This window comes from Nelusetta ayraudi, unplaced genomic scaffold (genome assembly GCF_046127955.1).
Source record: "Nelusetta ayraudi isolate G7.1 ecotype Tasmania unplaced genomic scaffold, CSIRO-AGI_Nayr_v1 ptg000056l, whole genome shotgun sequence".
Classification (NCBI taxonomy): domain Eukaryota; kingdom Metazoa; phylum Chordata; class Actinopteri; order Tetraodontiformes; family Monacanthidae; genus Nelusetta; species Nelusetta ayraudi.
In genome coordinates this window covers 1,768,015-1,787,586 of record NW_027466106.1, presented here as the reverse complement: position 1 = coordinate 1,787,586, position 19,572 = coordinate 1,768,015, and the positions used below count along the sequence as shown (strand labels likewise).

The following is a 19,572-nucleotide window of genomic DNA, read 5'->3' as shown; positions in this document are numbered from 1 at the left end:
GCTCCCAAATACAGTGATTAGTAGATTGACTATAAATAACCGCTCGATTTAACGGTGAGTCAGTGCAGCAAGTATGTTTGGACGGTCGTCTCCGGCGCCCATAACGTCGGGGTGGGACAAAACAAAACATACCAGACGTGAAATGTTTAGTTTGCGCGAAACATGACTGACCGATTGGTTGTGAGCGTCGCTGGTGACGACGCTTCCGTCTGCGCCGTAGTGCGTCTCGGTGTAATGGCTCGCAAACAGGCCCCTGAAAGAAGAAGAAGAAGAAGAAGAAGAGGAAGAAGAAGAAACAGAGGAAGAAAGAGATTCATCAGCCAGGCAGGTGTTCTCAGAGCAATGCAAAGTAGCCGCTTTTTTCTTTTCTTTTTTTTTTTTGTAAAGATTATGGAGAAACTTCACGGCTAAGTTGACTTTTTATGCAGATGAGTCGCCGCATTGCGAGGATTTCGGCGGGGGGATAATGTGCGCGAATTACTTTCGCTGCGTTCCGAAAGGCAAGTTGGGAGAATGACTCCGTTTTTCTGTGAATTTTCCTGGGCTGATTTAGACGTGTCCTTGAGTCCCCCCTGGCATTCAGCGTGAGTCCCCAGCGTGAGCACAGTCCTTGCCGGGGTTTATTATCTTGCATGGGGGTGCGTGTGGGTGCGTTCTCTCTCTCCCACATTTGAGCATGGGAGCGTGCGGGCGGGCAGGCGGGCGGCGGTCTCCTCCAGACGTGGACAAATAGACGCGCCGAGTGAGTCCTCCCACCCCCAACCACGAGGGTCTGCGAAAAAAAAAAAAAATAGCAGCAGGGACTCCCGTCGTCTGCAGCTACTTAATCACAAAGACATCGGGGGCGGGCGTGAGATGAATGTTTCCGGTGGGCCGCAGCACGGACTGGTGCACCGCGAGGGGACTTGAAATGAAATCTGGAAAATAAACTTGAATATTTAGGGGGGGGGTAAGAAGTTGGAGAAAAAAAGAAAAGCCAGCGTCCTAAATTGGATGAAAAGAAACGGAACTCCAAGAGGGACGGGGAGGGGGTGGGGGTTGAGGGGCTTTTTTTCTTCATAAAACTAGAAAGCAGTGTTCATTCAAATCGCAGCGGGAATCATTTATCTCCCACCGCGCCGCCGCGCATCGCACACAGCTCGCACAGAACACAAAGCCAGAATTAGCCGGGTGGGAGACGAAGGCAATAATTTCCCCTCGTTTCTCCGATTCAATTCAATTGTCTGTTTTCCTCTTTCCCTGAGTTCATCTTCGCTTTCACCCTGACCTGTTTGAAAACCCGCCAAAAACCCCCCAAAAAACAAAAACCGTAGCTGAGGCCTCCCTCCCTCACGTTTGACTTCATTAAATACTTATTATCACTTTAATGTGCCTTATCATGCCATTAGCGAGCGCTAAACCAAATCCGATAAGCTGGCAGCCAGTAATCACTTTAAAGGGCCCCGGTATGTCTCATTAAAAAAAAAAAAAAAAAATGGAGAGAAGCGACGTGGAAAACACCCAGATGTGCACGTACTTTATTGCTGGGCGTAAAAAAAAAAAACAGAATAAAGAAGAAGAACTAATCGGGGAAAGTGACCCCGATAAACAGCAAACGGGCACTGGGAGTCTTTCCTTGGAAAATGAGGGCAAGTTGGAAAATGAGCTTACGGGTGGACGCCTCAGCGGCCACCATGGGATTTATGTCACGTGATTTGGGTAATTCCCAGCAAAAAATAAATAAATAAATAAATAAAAAAAAGAGGAAGAAGCTCTGGTGGCTCGTGCCGGAGAGAGGCGGCTTACGGCGATGTGGCCGCCGGTTCCACCGCCACGCGTGCAATAAAGCTGCAGGTTTTACATGAAATAATCTGCCTGTAATCAACTCCTTGGACTGAGTTCAGGATTTATGAGGCTCTGGCTGTTTTTATTATAATTTTTTTTTTAACGGCGGAGAGTTCCCTCTGCCCTTCGTCGGCCTCCGTTTATCTCCGAAGCGAAAGACGCGTCAGTCAGCTGGTTGATCGGAAGCCGTTTGTTCCCATTTCTGTGCGGCGTAATTATAATTTTACTGTGCAAATATAGAAAAAAAAAAGGGGGGGGGGGGTTTAGGTGTTCGAGGCACGCAGCCCCCCCCCCACACACACACACACACACACTCACAGAATGACAAAGTGAAGTGAGATTGAGAGTCTCACTTGTCTCCTTTGATCCTTCCATATATAATTACGCCTCCCTTCTTGGCAGGAGAAAAATGCAGACAATCAAATGCAATCGAGATGCACAGCAGCAGCAGCAGGTAACAATGGGAAGAACAATTTCCTCAGCTTTCCGGGAGCTGGCAAGACTTCTCCATTAGCTGCTTTTCCTTTTGTTCACCCACGAATATCTAAAAAATGGACCAAAAAAAAAAAAAAACATTGAAAAAAGCCTTGTAGTAACTTGAGTAAATAACCGTCAATATTCCAATTTGATGAAAAGTGAGTCCTAGCGTCATTTGTCTGGCTGCTTGTGCAATTTCTTTTGTTCAAGTCACCAATTTGCCTCCGCGGCGTTGAGATAAATCTCCGATAGCTGCTTCATTCCAAAGCCCCTTTCTGTCCGAAACTTCCAAGAGTTTGCTGGCAGTCATCAGACACGCTCCGACATCCCATTAATGATTCATTAATAGTCATCCAGGTTTATCGTGATGAAGTGGTGGCTCTCGAAAAAAAGCACCTCGGGTAGGCAGAAAAATCATCTCCTTCTCTTTTATTTGGAGCCTTACAAAGTGATCACACTTCACGCTTGATTAGTCTTCTCAGACATTTGAACTGTTTCGAAAACAAATTTCACTTCATTTAATTTGTTTCTGTATTTTGCCATTAAATAATAGCAAGTGACTAAATACTTATTGAGTAATTTTATCTTCCGCGTTTTGTCATGTCATGTTAGTCACAGCTGTATATTTCTGACATACAGTATATGGATACATACATACATAAGGCCTGGATCAGCCAAACTCGTTTTGGGGGCGGAGCCAGTGGACACAGAAAAAAACTGCCTTTGTACGCAATTGAATAAATGTAGGAACGAAGGATGTGATGAAAGGCAGGACGAGAACCAGCCTAGAACCCCCTAAAGCCCGCCCCACACTATGCAACGCACTGCTGCCACTGGCTGGGCTGACTCTGACGTTCCCAACCACTAACACCAGACCCATGTGCAAACCCAACACGTATATTTGGGAGCTATTTCTTTATCTGACACGCTACTGCGGTCGTGAGCATTTTGACCAACGAGCCGGAGGTTTATGCGTTCAAGTTTCAACCTTGAAACCCGTACGTGTGTCCTGGTGGTGTGTGACCGCGAAAGGCTAAATGTCAAGAGCGTAACCTGGCCTCCACTCCCCGGACAGTTGGGACAGACGATGGCTGGATAACTTGTTTCTGCAGCGGCAGCTGAAGGACCGAACGCAAGCGTTTGTCTTGCCGGTGGCAACGGCATCCGCTTGGACCTGATGAAAGACAACCTTGTTTGTATCGCTTCAAACTCCCGGGTCTCGCCGGTATTTCTTGACACAACCGCCGCCATAAAAACGTCAGCTCCCGTTGCCGGACCGAACTTGTTTCACCGAAGCCTGAATTAAAGCCGGCGGCTGCAGTGGCGCCGCTGACGCAGCAGGAAGCGGGAGTGGCGCGCGCGCCGATCGTCGCCGGCTCTCGCCGTCTTGGACCCTCTTTCTAAAAATTCAAACGGGGCGCGGCTCATTTACATATATGTGACTTCATGCCTCATGTAATAATTCACCATTACACAAAAGGCCCTTGAGCGTGAAACCATTTGAGAGAATTGTGGCTGCGCTCGCACTCTCTCCTCGCCGCCTTTGAAGACTGCTAACTTCAGTGGTTTCTTTTAATCCTCTCTACCCCACCAGCCTCACCCTAAGCCTTCCTATAGCTGATACTTATGGTGGCGGGCATACGGCTCGCTGAGGAGGAAGGAAAAAAAGCAAAGGGGGGAGAGGGGGGGGGGTGACGGAGAGGAGAACAAGACGGAGAGAGAGAGAGAGAGGGAGAGATGAAGGGGGAGGAGGAACTAAAAAGGTGTGGCTGACAAGTCTAATTCTATTTCCACATACGGATGCGTTCCAAATTGATTTACATACAGCTAAGTGTCCCCTCAGCTTAGGCTTGGCTGTAGCGGGTGCACTGGAGTGTACAAAGCCAGAAGGACACGTGAGGAAGAGGCAGAAATAGTGGGAGGGGTGTGGACGAAGTCTGAGCCAGGATAGAAAAATAAAATATGGCCTCTGCCACCGACAGCATGCCCAGATGGTTTGGTGCAGGACTAGGAATACATCTTTGGGATAGTCCTGGCCACTGGTATGGAACTATCAGCATAACATACAGTCAGTCAACATCATGTATACACACATCAGGAATAGAAAAACTTGCATAAATATTTCAATCCAAAATGTATTCAGACGTCATAAGATTAATACCAGTTACCTTTGGCCTCTACAATTGCAAGAGGTGCTCAAAGTGGTGGCGGCCATTGGCTTCCAGACATTGATATGTACGACAAACTACTGCTTGGGATTGCTGCACTCTATGGTATTGTAATTTGATCAAACCTGGAAAGAGTTATCTATGTGTGTACATTATTTTTTGGCTGACTCTGTATATAAAAATCAATCAATCACTGCATCTGTCTGGCATTTCTATGCAATCTTCCTCATATTTCCTCAGATTACTTGGCTGGGATCACAGACCTGGATTTTCTTTTTTCCCTTAGCCCTGCTGCTCATATGATTGAATTAAAAAAAGAAAGAAAAGAAAAAGAGTACAGAGCTATTTTTGGGGCTATTCGTATGGGCTCCTGCAGACAGAAGACCGATATCAAACAAGCCAGGTGATGGGCCAAGCCTATTTAAATATTGACTGACCAAGCAGAGTTTACAGGAGAAGCTTGATGAGCAAAGAGGCCCCTCTGCAAAGATAGAATCTACAGCGGGAGGAGCTCGTTTGCTTTTCAGTCTTTTCCGTTGAAAACTCACAGGTTGTTACGCTCCCTCCCTCGAAGGAGAATGACAGAGGGGAAGTAAAATCTGCCGCAGTAGAAAAAAACAAAAAAAAACACACACTCTTTTTGGCTGAAGTTGTTCATAGACATGTGGACAGTTTAAAGGGCAAGCTCCTAAAAACTGGTTGACCACGACCTTGCAATCCTCCAGAACGCAACTCGGCTGCCCGACACTCGACATTCGCATCACGTTCAAGTGAATAGCTGCCGAGAGGGTACAGTCGTTCACACTCCCCTCCCCCGCACCCACTTCCCACCGCCTCACCCGCCTCACCCTGGGGCTTCAAAGCCGGCGCGTGTGATGCCGTGCCCCGGGGCGAGCCAGTCATCAGCATCAGTAAAACACACCGCACAGGGAGAAACGAGGCTCCGCCGCCGCTGCCGCACTTCCTGGCAGCCGTGAACGCCGAATCGCGGCATCGCGGAACAGTTGAGGTGAGCAGGGGGAAAAAATGAAACAAAAAGGGGGAGGGGTTGACTCCTAGTCGCCCTCGCTCGCAAGGCACCCAACCTGATCCGGTTGGCCGTTTGAGCGACATCAATGACCGTACAAGCTCCTTTTTTTATGCCTGCTTGACTTTTTAACTCAGGGAAAAAACACGCCGGCCCCGTGACGGATTATACACGGTTGTCGGAAAGAGACGGAAAGGGAGCGGGACAGAGAGAAAGACAGAGGGAGAGAGAGTAGCTGTGTTTCCAATAATCCACATAAATTGCGCAAACCCTAAATATCGCAATACAAAACTGGTAATGGAAACGCCTAAGCTTCGAAAAACCTCTGAAATATCGCAGAAACGCGGACTTTTCGCAAAATATTTCCTACCTCTCACCGGACGAGATTTTATGAGAATTACGGCTTATGCGCTTCACATCATTCAATGCAAAACATCTGCAAATCGCAATTGTACTTTATCAAGTTTTTGAAATATCGCTTTTATTTTGCGGAAAAACTGTAATGGAAATGCAGCTAGAGAGGACATGATCTCTCTGGGAGCGAGAGGAGACTGATGCGGATGGTGAGTAGTTGACAGGAAGAGAAACGCGCAGGCAGCTTTTCTAGATCAGCGTTTCTTAACTGGTGGGTCGCAACCCAAAGTGGGCTGCGGAGCTGTTTTGACTGGGTCGCGGCTTTGTGGGCAGTCCCCCTCACCACGTTTTGAAGGGATTTTAAAATATACATATATTCATAGAGAAAATGTTGGCTATTTATTTTGTAGGACCCACAAATTCAATTCAACAATTTCAATAATTTATTGACTATACATGATAGGAAGTGGGCTAACCTGTTTATTTTTTGTGGAATAAATTTGAGGGCTGTGGAATAAATTTGGGTCGCGACCACATGATAAGGAAAAAAATGTGGGTCCTGAAATTCCAGCAGTGTAGAACCACTGCTCTAGATCACTTTACCAAGTGTGAAGGTTTGGATGAATTTGTGAACATGTGCATCTACACCTGCACATGAATGTTTTTGTTTTGGTATTTTCTTTAACTTTTGCGGGCACCCAATGATCTTGTCAGTGTCCTCATGACACCTATTTTATACTAGGCTTCACACCGATCATATCGGCTATATCGGATCGGCCGATATTTGTAATTTTTTGAAATGTTCGCGATCGGGCGTCATGTCATAAATCACCGATCCGATCAATGACGTCATGGTCGTGTTGAAACTTTTTTAACCTGTCTCATTTACTCCAAAGTAGTTTCACAGCATCGAAGTGTTTATTTGTTTGTATCCGAGAGCTAATGATTCATGATTCAAAAAACTTCATTTTCGTCTTCGTTGCCTCTTCCTGTTTCGAGTACTGTCGCTATGTGACGGACAATAAAGTTTCTTTGAATCTTCACGACAGCAACATCCATGGGCAACACAAACATGTCGGAGGTGTGGAAGTTTTTCAACGTGAGAGAAACAGACGTAGCAGAAGCTATCTGCAATATATGCAACGCTACAGTACCTCGGGGGGGAACATCGGCAAAAAATTTCAACAAGACAAATTTAACCAGGCACTTGGAAAAGATACACACGGAGGAGCATGTCGAGTTCAAGGAACGCAGCGCGGAGAAAGAAAAAGAAAAGCAAACTCTGAAACAGATGCTAAAGCAAACATCTCAGTCAGATTGGGGCATGGCAAGATTGATACTCAGGAAACAGCACATAAGTATATAAGTACATAAACAAGTAATTTAAATATTGCTCCTCACATGATCGGATCGGTGATCGGTTATCAGTTTATTCAAACTCACTGATCGGTGATCGGCACAAAAATCGTGATCGTGTAAAGCCTATTTTCTACGTCCTCCTCGTTTTTCTCAGCACTGGTTTCTTCAGGATCAGAATCAGGATAGCCTTTATTGTCACTGTAGCAGAAGATACAATGACAAGTGATGCCAAGTGATAAAAAATCTCAAGGCAACAGGTAATAAGAAAATTGTTTGTTCTTCAGTTGAAATCATTAACTCAGCAAATTGGAAAATAAAAACTCCGCCAGTAAACCAGTCGTGGAGCGTCACAGCAATCAGTTGAGGAGTATCGCCACCAAAGAAAAAAAAAAAAATCGATTGTAAGTGGATGGAGACTTGTTCCCATTCCACTGTGAAAAAGCACAGAAAAGTTCCAAAAAGGATTTGTAAAGACGCCGCTTTCTTCATTAAGTTGTGATCGTCAATCTGAAAGTGAAGTGGGTTTTTGTACTGAGTGAAGATTGTTCCGAAAAACAAAAACAATCTATCTAAGCAATATAAAATTCAAGCTGTAAAGAAACTACTCAGGTTTTATATCTTAAGAGGGTTACATTGAAAAAGCCTACATTTATTATATTTTTTTCGGGGGTGGAACCCTTATTTCGTGCAGTATTTGTGGATGCTGATTATAGACAGCAGATAATATTTAGGTGTTCCCTCCTACTGTGAGTCAGTATCTAGTCAGTCCTGGCTCCGATTCCTCACAACGATTCTGCACGTCCGTCCACCGCTGAGATTAATCGTGTTATTGTTCTTTGGGTTTTTTTTTCTGTCCTTTCGAAATTCCACTCCATAATAAGCAACACCCTGGAACTAATGAGTGGCAAGGGATCTCCAAGGGAGGTGGCCTATTATTATTCATTGAAAAAGAGTAAACAAATGCATAAATGTTAATGTCAGAGGGTTCTTATCCGACCAATTAATCTGCAGTGGATCCCCTGGGCGGCCTTATTGTTGACTCATACTTCTCTTGTCTCCAGGCCAAATATGCAATTAAGACATGAGGTGCAAATATATTGGAGATTTTTTACTTTTTTTATTATGAATGTCTTTTGTTGTTTTTGTCCTCAAGTCTTTTATTTTCTTCTGTTACTCCACAACACATGAGCAATATTAATCATTAAGACTTCTCCCCTGTCCAGCCGTGCATTCATCAAAGCTTCTGGGCTTTTTTTTTTTTTATTCATTTTTTTCTTTTGGGGCCTGACAAATGTGACTGCCTAAGAGGAAACAACACGGAGCATTTACTCTCCTTCTCTTAAACAAGCAAACAAACAGAAAAAAAAATAAAACAACTACAACAACCCTCACCTCATTAAGCCCTCCCTTTAAAGTTTCATGGGCGCTGCACCGGCTCGCCAATAAGATAATGGCGTACAATCCGTCATTCTCCGGCCCATTACCTTAGCCGGCGCGGCGGAGACGGAAACTTCCACGTGGCGCTGACGTGTCACTTTAACGCGAGGCGCAGGGTTGAGAAACCGGCCGCGGTTCGCAAAGCGGTGCAACCTGAGCACTTGTAGCTGGAGGCATCAGCTGTTCCAAGCAATTGGTAATGCAACAAAAGTGCCCCGGAGTTCATCATGCGGCCGTGATTTCGTGGTGTTTGCCCGGGAAACACATGACCCGTTATGGCCTCTAAGCAGTGAACACCAGATTCACCGCCAGGCTACATTTTACCACTAGATTACTGGATACGCAAAGCACAGTGTAGGGTTGGCGGAAAAGTATTCTTAAGCCTCTTTCCCACTGGCCAAAAAAAAAAAAAACCCTTCTAAACCTGCAAAGAATTGGCATTTGGTAGCAGTGGGAAAGGCTCATCGACTTGTGTCAAAACAAACCTGGTAGGTGACCCGGGCTTCATTCAGCATTCAATTATACCTCGAAATCTGCATCACACCCGATTCCAAACAGGTACAAGGTAAAAAAAAAAAAGAAAAAAAAGGGTGTCAACCGTAGCAGGAAGACAAAAAAAAACCAACAAGTGTTCATTTGCAGTTTTCTGGAGGTTGTGACAGAAAAAAAAGGTAGGAGCACAGTTGTAATGTGGGACCTTGAAAAAAATCATTTAGCACTTATTTTGGTTTGGTACCGCACCAAAAAGATTGGAGCCATCCAAGTGAACAGCAACTAGTCTCTCCGAAAAATGTCATTATATCCCCCAATAAATCATAAGCAAGCGAGCATACCGGTCTAAATTTCACTTTTTAAAGTTTATGGAGGGAGCTGATGGAGCCCGGACCCTGCTCTGCTCCTCAGTGTGCCCTAAGACATTTTGTTCCATTTCAGCCTCAGACCTGTTGATGCGATATTTATTTTTCTTTATATAAAAAAATAAAGACAAGAAGGATTTTTCGTCCTTAAATGAGGTAACTGTAGTCCATCGACTACCAACCACGCAGATGCTTTCATCTACTGCTTTTCAGAACTTCCAAAAAAGAAAAAACCCTTTTTCCCCCGCCAGCGTCCGTGACCTTCGCTGGCACCGAATATTTATCCACAGCCTGCAGCTCATTGTGCTGCCGCCTGCGCCTCGTCGAGTCCTACGCGAACCCACCGCGGGACTCAAACTTCCCGTCCATCAGTCAGTCACGTCGCACTTCCACGCTGCCTCGTTTGTTTGCAATGTTTACCATGACCAGCGAGAGCCTTCCGAGCGCAGACGGTACCCTGTGGTCCGCGGCACTTCTAAAGGGCTGGTGCTTTTGTTCCCCTCAGCTCTACAAGGATCTCTACAGTGCCGATAAGAATGCGTTCTCCGTCACCTCCAGGTAGCGCGAGCACGTCGAGCCATTAAAGCCCGTCAGATAAACACCTGGGAGACCGAACAGATGTTGATCTGAGCTGTCGCAGGACGCTCCGCCTTTTCTGGCGGGTTCACTGCGAATGACCCCCACTATCTTCTGACAGCTTGCGGGGGTGAATGTGATTCTCACACTAAAGCGATTTCTGTCCCGCTAAGAATTTCCCGTCAGAGCTTAAAAAAAAAAAAAAAAAAAAAAAAAAAATTGAGATTATGAACGACCGACTCACAGTCGAGTGACTGGGATCTGCAAATTGCCGGAGTCGATGCCAGACTCTGCAGACATACATGCGCACGGTTGTCGTGCACATTGTGGGAAATGGATTAAAGTGCATCAACATGTGCATTACGAAACGCGCGCTTCATTATCTTTGGGAATGAATCCGCGCACGGCGAGGTGATGTCATCACTCATGCGACGCGCTCGCTGGGATTGCGCTCCGTTGCCAGTGCAGATGAACGATGGCCACAATTAATGTGGATATTATGCACGATCAACATCTGCGGCCCCGCCTCTCTGCAAAAAGAGAAAGGATAAAAAAAAAAAAAAAATCCTCCGACACAGATAATCGATGTTCTGCTCACCTACACAATGGCAAGAGTTCAGTCCACTCACACCATGCTGAGAATAACAGAGTGTGATTTAATAATTAAAAAAAAAAGGCCTGCAGTATTTTAAGGGCCCATTTGGAAGCTTTTATTCTCCGCTAAGTGCTTAGAACTCCCCCCCGCAAAAAAAAAAAAAGAGTCTTGCTGCATTTTACAAGCACACTTGACAAGTGACCCACCGCTGGTCTGTAAAGGAAAAACCAGTCAGAGCCCAGAGATATTCTCTATAATCACCCAGGAAAACACACAGACACACATGCACACACAGACACACACGCGCGCGCTCGCCGAAGGAGAGGAACACAGCCTGACCACAGCGGGTAAGTGGTGTAACAACGCCCTCGCCATCCTGCCTCTACCGCTGCGGGCCTCCCAAAAAGTAGGTCTGCAGCAGCGAAGGAACAGATGATGCCACACGCTGACATACTGCATTAGAGAGCTCATCTGTTTCACTGATTCATCGAAAGCAAAGACCGGGCCGGAAAACGGAACAAAGGCTTTTTGGCCCCCCCCAAAAAATATGACTAATTATCATGAACTAATCTGCGGCCCTTCAGCAGTAATTGTGAGGTGGGGGAAGTGGGAGGGGTGGAGGGTTTACATTGGAATAAACGTCTTCAAATAAACAGGCTGATTTCAGAGCTGCAATCGTGTAAATACGCAGATGACGAATGAATTTGTGACTTTTATTTATTCATTTTTCCCCCCCTCTGACGAGCAAAGTCAAAAGGGTTTCATATGAACTGACAGAGCAGCTGCTTGGTGTTTTTTTTCTTCCTTTTTTTTTTTTTTCCAGTGAGGGGACCTACAAGTTGGAGCGTATTTGATGTTCACCACATGAAACTCCCATAAGTAACGAGTCGGTGCCTCCTGCACAGCGACGGCGGAGGCAGACAAAGTCTTCAAGATCGTGTCAGTTCAGAGTTTCAAATGAGCTGTACCCCTCCCCCGCCTTTTTTCACTTCGTGACTGTGCAACATCGAAAGCAGTGAAGCACGACAATCGAACTTACGAAAAGATCTGTGCTACTGGATAGCTAACGGCTAATTCTATGAACTTGGCCTGACAAACCACAAGCACTAGACTAATCCCCTTGAGCTCTGTGAGATGAAGTTAATCATATATGTTTGAGTGCCTCTAAGTCACCGTGGGGCACTTTCTTTATGTCGCCAATAAAAAAATTACTGTCTTAGTTTAGCTTTTATTTAGCCAGTAAAACCCATTTTGTGCCATTTCAGCCTCAGACCCGTTCATGCAATACTTTCTATATAAGAAAAAGACGAGGCAGAAATTTTTTTGCACTAAAATTATGAAACACTTTCCCCAAGGCTTTTCAAAACTTCTCTTCCAAAAAGGAGAAAAAAACCCTTTCTCATCTCCGCCAGCGCACACTATGTCGGTGACCTTCCCTGGCCCGTCTGTTTATACACAGGCTGGGCGCTCATTGTGCTGCTGCCTGCGCGTTGTCGAGTCCAACACAAACCCATCACGGCAAAAACTTCCCGTCCATCGGTCACATTGCACTTCCCCACCGCCCTGTTTTCCTTGTTTGCAATGACCAGTGGAGGCCATAGGAGCGCAAATAAAGCTAAAACCGAAGAAAACAAAGATGATAAATTAGGCTTCACCACAGTCGAAAGCGACCACGCGCGAAGCGAAAATTGCCTCGGCATCGACCTGAAACCTTCGGCGAGACTTGGCGCCAAGGTCTGAGCGTAGCTGCGCTCTCACCCGACAGCAGCGCATTGTCCAAAAATTCCAGCCTACGGTGACTTTGACGAGGGGGGGGAACTCGGGTTACGCGGCTACAGGAGGAAAACAAAAAAAAAAACAAAAACACACTAGCATCACACGCGGCGCAGCGTGCGAGGAACGGACGGGAAGAGACAAGGGGAGGGATGAGAGGGCGAAGAGGGGAACCTGAATATAGACAGCAGAAAACAGCCCGACGTGTGACAGGAAAGAGGGGAGCGTCGCGGCAAAGTGATCACACACGGGCAGGAACAGAGCGAAGCGCGAGTGGCGGCTGGATGAGCTGCAGCGGGGAGGAGAGGAAGGAGAGGAAGGAGAGGAAGAAGAGGCAGCCGAGTGTCAAGTGACATCTCAAATCTGTCGCGGCCCGGCGGAGTCGCTGTGAAACTCCAAACGCAGCCAATCGCTGCTGACTGGCTGTAAATTCTCCTCTCATTGCACCAATTAGGCAGCCGCGCTGACAGAAGCTAAACAAGCCAGCAGCCAGATTCTCGTCCGTGTTTAACACATTTCCATCTCTTTGACGGGTCCAATTAGAGCGAACCTGAGATCTGTTTCAATCTGACACCACTGAGAATGTACAAGATCAGCGGCACCTCCACATTCAGAGGAATCACAACTACGTAAGCTTTGTTATTGAAAGTCAGAGTTAAAAAATAAAATTAAACATGCTGTGTACGAGGCTATAGGGATTTTTCTTTGTCGCAAACATAATGCTGTTTGGAAGTGACTGCGCTCTATTCTTTCCTCTTTTCTTTCCTGCAGCATAAGAATGAAAGGAAATGTTCTCACTGGGAAACGCACAGTTTTGTGCACCAGGGTGGTCGAGACTCTGGTCACATCCAGCTTCATTGTGTTTCATGGAGAAATGCAGAAAAGAGGAGGAATCTTCAGAGCTAGAAGACAAGAATAGCAGCCAAAAGACAAAGACAGCTCGGAAACGCACCGATGAATCGTCGGAGTGGAGGAGTCGAGAAAGACGGACAGGAAAAATAAAACCACACTGTCTGCTGTAAGAGTTAACCTCTGCGATCGCACCATTAGCCAAGTTTATGCTAACGTTCACAGGCGCCATAATGAGAGGTGGGATCTGGGCGCAGAGTGCAGAACGGCGGACAATTAAAGTTGACACAGAAAGTGCAATTTTTCTTCCGTCGACTGAGAAAACTGCAGTTGCAGTCAAAAACAAAATGGTCCTGCACCATGGATGTATTATAAGAACTTGCCTTTAAAACAGCTGGCAGGATGACTGAGACCTGAATCACGATTCATAGCAATTTTTATATTGTAGATTTTTCAGTTGTGGTCTTTTAGTCGTTTAAAAAAAAAATGATAAAGGCCAGAAAATTACCAGAAAAGAGTTTATTCCCAGCGTGACGTCACAGCGTCGTACGCGCTGCTGTGTCTCAGCTCGTTCTGATTGGCTGCTTCCTGACGTGTCCCAGAATCGTTCTGATTGGCCAAATAGATCATGTGAGTTACAGAGCCATGATGGGAAGTGACACTACTGCGCATGCTCTATGGGCCCATTAGTACGGAAGTCAAAAACCTTTTCGGCGTAAGCGCTGGGTGAGCAACTTTGTTCAAATGAATTGGCCGCCATTTGGACTCTAGGGGTCAGGTATCTTTAAAAAATGAGGACTGTCACCCGCAACATTAGCATTAGATGTTTTCGGCGAGTTGTATGATATTGATTTTTCAGAATAAAATCCATTTGCATTCAGTCAGTCTTAAATCGGTGGCTCTGCCTTTGACTTTTCCAGCACGTGCATTCGTCCGTCCATCACACCGGCAGCGATGCACTATTCGCAAATGTGGCAGCGACGAGGTCGGAGGAATTTCAAAGAGTGGGAGAGGGACGGCGGGTGCGCAATAATAATAACGACAACAAGCGAGACGGATTACAAAATGCGGCGCATCAGGCAGACAACATTATGGATTTATACTTTGCTGTTGTTCTTTTAATATTTTACGGCTTAGAACTCACAAGCAACAAAGTTGCTGCTTTCCATTAGGCCACAGTATGAGCTCTTGCAAATAGGGAGGATAAAAGACACACACACACACACACACACACACACACACACACACACACACACACACACACACACACACACACACAGATACCTTGTCTCTGCAGACGGAGCTGTTGAAATCCTTAATCATGACTAATGCCGAGGGTTCCATATGACAGTCATTAATCATTGAAGCCGGCCAACTGGGCCATTGATCAGCGGCGCTATATGGCAGCCGCCGTCCCATTCTATTTTCACCGCACAACATGTCAGTCTTAAACACAAAGGACCGACTCCCCCTGCTCCGGAGATAAAGGAAACAGGGAGAAGAGGAGGAGAAAGAGGCGGAGGAGGAGGAAGAAGGGAAAAAAGAAAGAAAACCATCTTCTTTTGATAATGTGAAGCGACTTGTACGAAAAGACTGAAAGCTAAAATAAAACAGTGGGGAAGGCTGTTATGATTGAAATCAAATGACGGGGGAAGGGAGGAACTCAAATGTGCCGCTTTGCTGGTCTTGTAGTGAGTTGGGAGAAGAAAAAAAGAGCAAAAAAAACAAACAAAAAACTAAATCAATACCAGCAACAAAGAGGGAGAAAGAACATTTACCCTTGACAGACTTTGTCCCGGCAAAGCGTCTTTTCTAAACAGGAGCACTCGGACTCCCCTTCTTCTTCTACTTCTTCTTCTTCTTCTTCTTCTTCTTCTTCTTCTTCTTCTTCTTCTCTGGTAGATTTAGTATAAAAAGTGATGCAAATGTTGAAGTTTCTGACGTCACGTGGAAGCCCACTCACTTCCTAGTCATTCTTTAGTCGCTTTTTATCAAGAGAGTGAGAGTCAGTCCCGAGTGGATTCATATCCAGGAACAAAGTTCATGTCATGTGATATTAGGTTAACGACGTGTACAGTTATGCTTATTTATGCTTATTTACATGACATAAATTAGTAAGATGATAGGGAAAAAAGGCCAAAAATAATCAGGAAAAGGGCAATTAAAGAAGAGCTAGAAAAGAGTTTGACTGAGTTTGTTCTAAAACCCAGCGTACAATTTTGTAAAAGCCCGGTGGTCAGCGCGGCCGCAGTCCTCTCCCACCCCACGCAGCGTTTTCACATAGAAGGCTGAGCGAGCGGGCGAGTGAGCGAGTTGAGAGACAACAGCTAATTAAGTCGAAATGACTTTTGAGTCAAATCGCTGTTTATGGCGCGACGAGATCTATTAAAATGCAAATCTATTCGATGCCGCCTCACGGCGCCGCGCGGGACCTGCGAAGAAGCCGTAAAAAATCAAGACGCCTCGCTGAGTAATCTGACAGCGTGCATCGGCAGGCAGAGCCAGGAGGGAAGCTCTTGGAAAGAAAGAGAGAAAGAAAGAGAGACAATTCAGGGCTTGCTTTGTTCTTCTCTGATGATGGACAACAAAAACAAAAAAAGCATTTGCTACATAATTTAAGCAAAGAGATTCAACTATCAGCATAAAGTGGCGGTGTGGTACTGAGACGTACTCTGAAACCCCAAAGTTTTTTTTTCAGTTTCACTGTTTTTTTCCCTCCCATAAATGAAAATAAAGGATTCATTTCATCAGAGAAGGATTCGCTTATTTCAAATAAAAGCTCTTGGTGGAAATGAATAAAACAGGCTTTTTCAGCCCCCCACCGCCCTACTAGCTGCCAACGCCGGCTCATCTGACCCAGACTGGATGGTTGCAGCCGTGACGAGGCGGCTCGACAAGGAGGTCAGAGACCACCTGTTCCCGGTAGGCTAACAGGACACATCTGGCCTGACGGGGGAACCGGGCCGGATGAGGACGGCAGCGCGATTCTGTCGCTGCCTCCGGCTGGTGACGAATGACCCGCAGCCAAAGCCCGAGTCATTAGAGGACAAACTATGAGTAGAAGGGTTGTGTCAGGGCAGTGTTGGTGGGGTTTTTGCTCTGTTTTTTTCCCCCTCAAGGTTGATTTTGAGCAAAGTCCACATGTTAGCATGCCCCTGACATTTTTGGTTTATTTAGGCTTGGAGAAAACGGACAGGATGATAAACTAGCCGGGATTTTTTTTTAGCGTGTGTTGTGACTTCCTCTCCAAATTGGGCTTGATCCCATTTCTAATTTTTACCTTTACCCCTTGGCACTGAGTCATGAAGAGCAGTAGTTGAAATCTGTCTCCGAAATAGAGCACTTATTACACAGCCAAAACTTACAACAGTGCCTATTAGTACTTTTCCCCGCAGAGATTTTACTTAACATCCTCCAAAATACAGAAAAAACCCCCCACAAAACTATCATTCACAAACCAGTAACAGAAATGTAAGAAAGAAAAACCTACAAATTAGCTTTTTAGTGGTTAGCTGAAAACCTGCTGTTGGCTACAGAGACACTGGGGTAGGAGTCGTGATTTCTTTCCCCATGCCTCTGCCTTTCCAACACTTTCTATGGGTTCTGAGCAGATGGATGCGTAAATCAGAGAAGATTCGGGGAAACGTTCCGTCTGCATCGCCAGGTTACACAAGCGCTTTTGCAACAGATGTGCAGCAATTCACATTATGCATTATGTTGCAAAACGTGCAGGATTTTCTTTTTTTTTTTAACATGAAAACTTCCTCTGAGTTGGGAACGTCTGCAATGGGAGCCAAACCGACGAAACCTGCTGCATGTCATTTGTCCGACGTGAGACGGCGATGCCATCGTTTTACATCTGGCAACCTGGCCGCCGCCGCCGCCGCCGCCGCATGTTCTTCCACTGGTCCGACTCAAGTCTTTGCCCGCCATATGAAACAGATTGTGTGTGTGCATACATATTTATAAACTCCAGGCGGTTCCCACCCGTTTTCCTCAGCGTTGGCCCTGTTATTTTTCATACCGCGGAGGGGAGTGGAGTGCTGAGAGGAGACGAGAGGGAAGGCCAAGGAGGCGAGAGACAGAGGAGCTCTCTCTCTCTCTCTCTCTCTCTCTCTCTCTCTCTCTCTCTCTCTCCCTCTCTCCCTCCCTCTCTCATCTGTCATTTCTGGGCCTTTCAAAAAAAGAGCCTTAAAAAAGTCCAATCACTGAGGGACATGTCATTTTCACCCTCCTTGAATAAGCTATATCATAAACTGGACGCCCGCAACTCGCCCATCCTCTTATACTGGCGCAGCCGGCAGGCGGCATGGAAGTTTGTCTACCGGCTGTGATTTAACATCATGAATTTTAAGTCCCTTCCGTTCCGGTGAGTCAAAAGGAGGCCGAGCGAGGAAAAAAAAAAAAAAAAAAAAAAAATCACAGCAGCACTCACTCGTTTTTCTCCAGCAAGAGGATCAGGGCTTCACCTTCCGCGTGGATCAGCAGCCGCAGTGACGCAGGATAACTCTGAAAACAGAGAGATGGGGGGTGTGGGGTGAAATAATGACCAGAGTGTCCAGGCGGCGTTTGACCACAGAGGCGAGCAGCCGGGCAGGAAGTGGCAGAGCGCGATTGTATTAAATGGAACAGGAAGCCCCGGGTCTCCAAAGTCAGCTGCGACTCATTTCTTATTGAAAAACTCGCTTAGTGTGGGATGTGTTTTTTTTTTTTTTTTCAGGGTCCGGGGGGCTGCTGCCGTCCGCCCGGCTTTATCTCGTTTGTGCCGGGACAAAACTGAAATGTTTGACATTTCTCGTCGGGGGCCAAAGGATTTTTTTTTTATGGCAGGGGGGCAACTGTGACGCTAACGCAGTGTGAGCGTTCACATTTGGATCAGCTGTAAAAACGCCCTTTACCTCCCGCGCCACACAAATAGCAGCCCGGGCAGAGTCGTCCGGGAAAAATGTACCAACGCTGCTTGCGCCTCAAACTCACATGCATTCTTACAACAGGCACGTCAAAGAACGGATAAAACCATGAACACGGTGCTCCGTCGACGATTCAGGAGCAACCACCTCGTTGTGGCCGTGACTAAACTTAAGCGAGAAAAGTGAAGGAGCGTGAGAGTCGGCGCAAAGAGGAAAATGTGTTGGATTAAATATTTTATGAATGTACGGCCGCCATATGGCCAAAATCAAGCACAGTCTCTGAGCGTGTGTGTGTGTGTGTGTGCAAATTTGGTGTGAAGTCACAGACCCCCCCCCGTCGCCCCCATCACCCCCTATTGGCGCAAGGGTCGTTGATACAAATCGGTTTTCCAAGAAGCTTTGAATCAAACGCTGCCTCTTTGCCGTCACTTTAAATGGGGGCGGGGTCACTTAATCTTTATAAAATGGCCATTTATGAAAGAACCAAGTTGGTAGATTGGCCACATTTGACGTTAAAAGTTTTTTTTCCTCCCACTTCTCTTCCGTTCTTTGCGATATTTTGATTGGATTCAGATCATAAAATAAAGACAACTGCCCTCCTGTGACTAACCGAACCTGAGCGGAGGCTTTTGGAGGGCGACGCCAGAGCGCTGTGAAAAAAAAAAACACTTGTTTGCTTTGGTCAGGGGTTTTTCTCAAAACCTCAGCATTTCACATTTCTGGTAAGCGGTTCCTTCAGATGTGGTGCAGGATCACAATTCTTTAAACGTTTCTTTGATCCCATCCTGAGAAAAACCAAACAGGAGGGTCCGAGGAGAATCGTTTCGACTCCGCAAATGTTGTTTTTGTGCGTCTCTTAATCCGGCATAAAATAACTCTCACGGTGGGAGCAAGAAATGGATCCATAGTACGTTCCGTAGCGGCGTCACGCTGAATTTTCTCCTCAAAGTTTCAGCCGAGTTTACGTCAAACTTTTATTCCAAAACGTCTGAGAGGTTAACGGGTCTGAAAGAGCTGTGCGCTCCACCTATGGAAAGACAGATTTATTTCAAAAGGAAGAAGGGGGGGGGGGGCGAGTGAGGAAAGGGACCACAACAGGATAAAGGGAGATTAAGGAAGGGACTTTCTGCAGAACAAGAATCCAACAGGCGGGAAAACAATCAACAGGGAAGGATCCAGCCAGGCTGATGAGGGATTGAGGGTCCGATATCTGCGCTGAGGATGCAGAGGGCCACGTGCACGTGCGCGTTATTATTCACCCAGGCGGGACAGATCTTTGGACGGCGGCGTGTTTAGCACTTTGTTTACAGCCGAAAATGCTCAGGTTTGACTTCCTGTGAAACTCGATGCTTTTGTTAGACTTTCC

The 19,572-nt window shown here is 46.2% G+C and overlaps 1 protein-coding gene across 2 annotated transcripts in view; it reads right to left on the bottom strand.

The window, feature by feature from the left end:
• adam12b (ADAM metallopeptidase domain 12b) overlaps positions 1-19,572 on the bottom strand; it is a 76,658-nt gene that overhangs the window by 40,984 nt on the left and 16,102 nt on the right. For both annotated transcript variants that reach the window (XM_076038434.1, XM_076038435.1), the window contains exons 3-4: positions 17,732-17,805; positions 172-253 (exon numbers count right to left, since the gene is read on the bottom strand). In XM_076038434.1, coding sequence (XP_075894549.1) covers positions 172-253; positions 17,732-17,805 — 156 coding nt within the window. The remainder of the gene's footprint in view (positions 1-171; positions 254-17,731; positions 17,806-19,572) is intronic.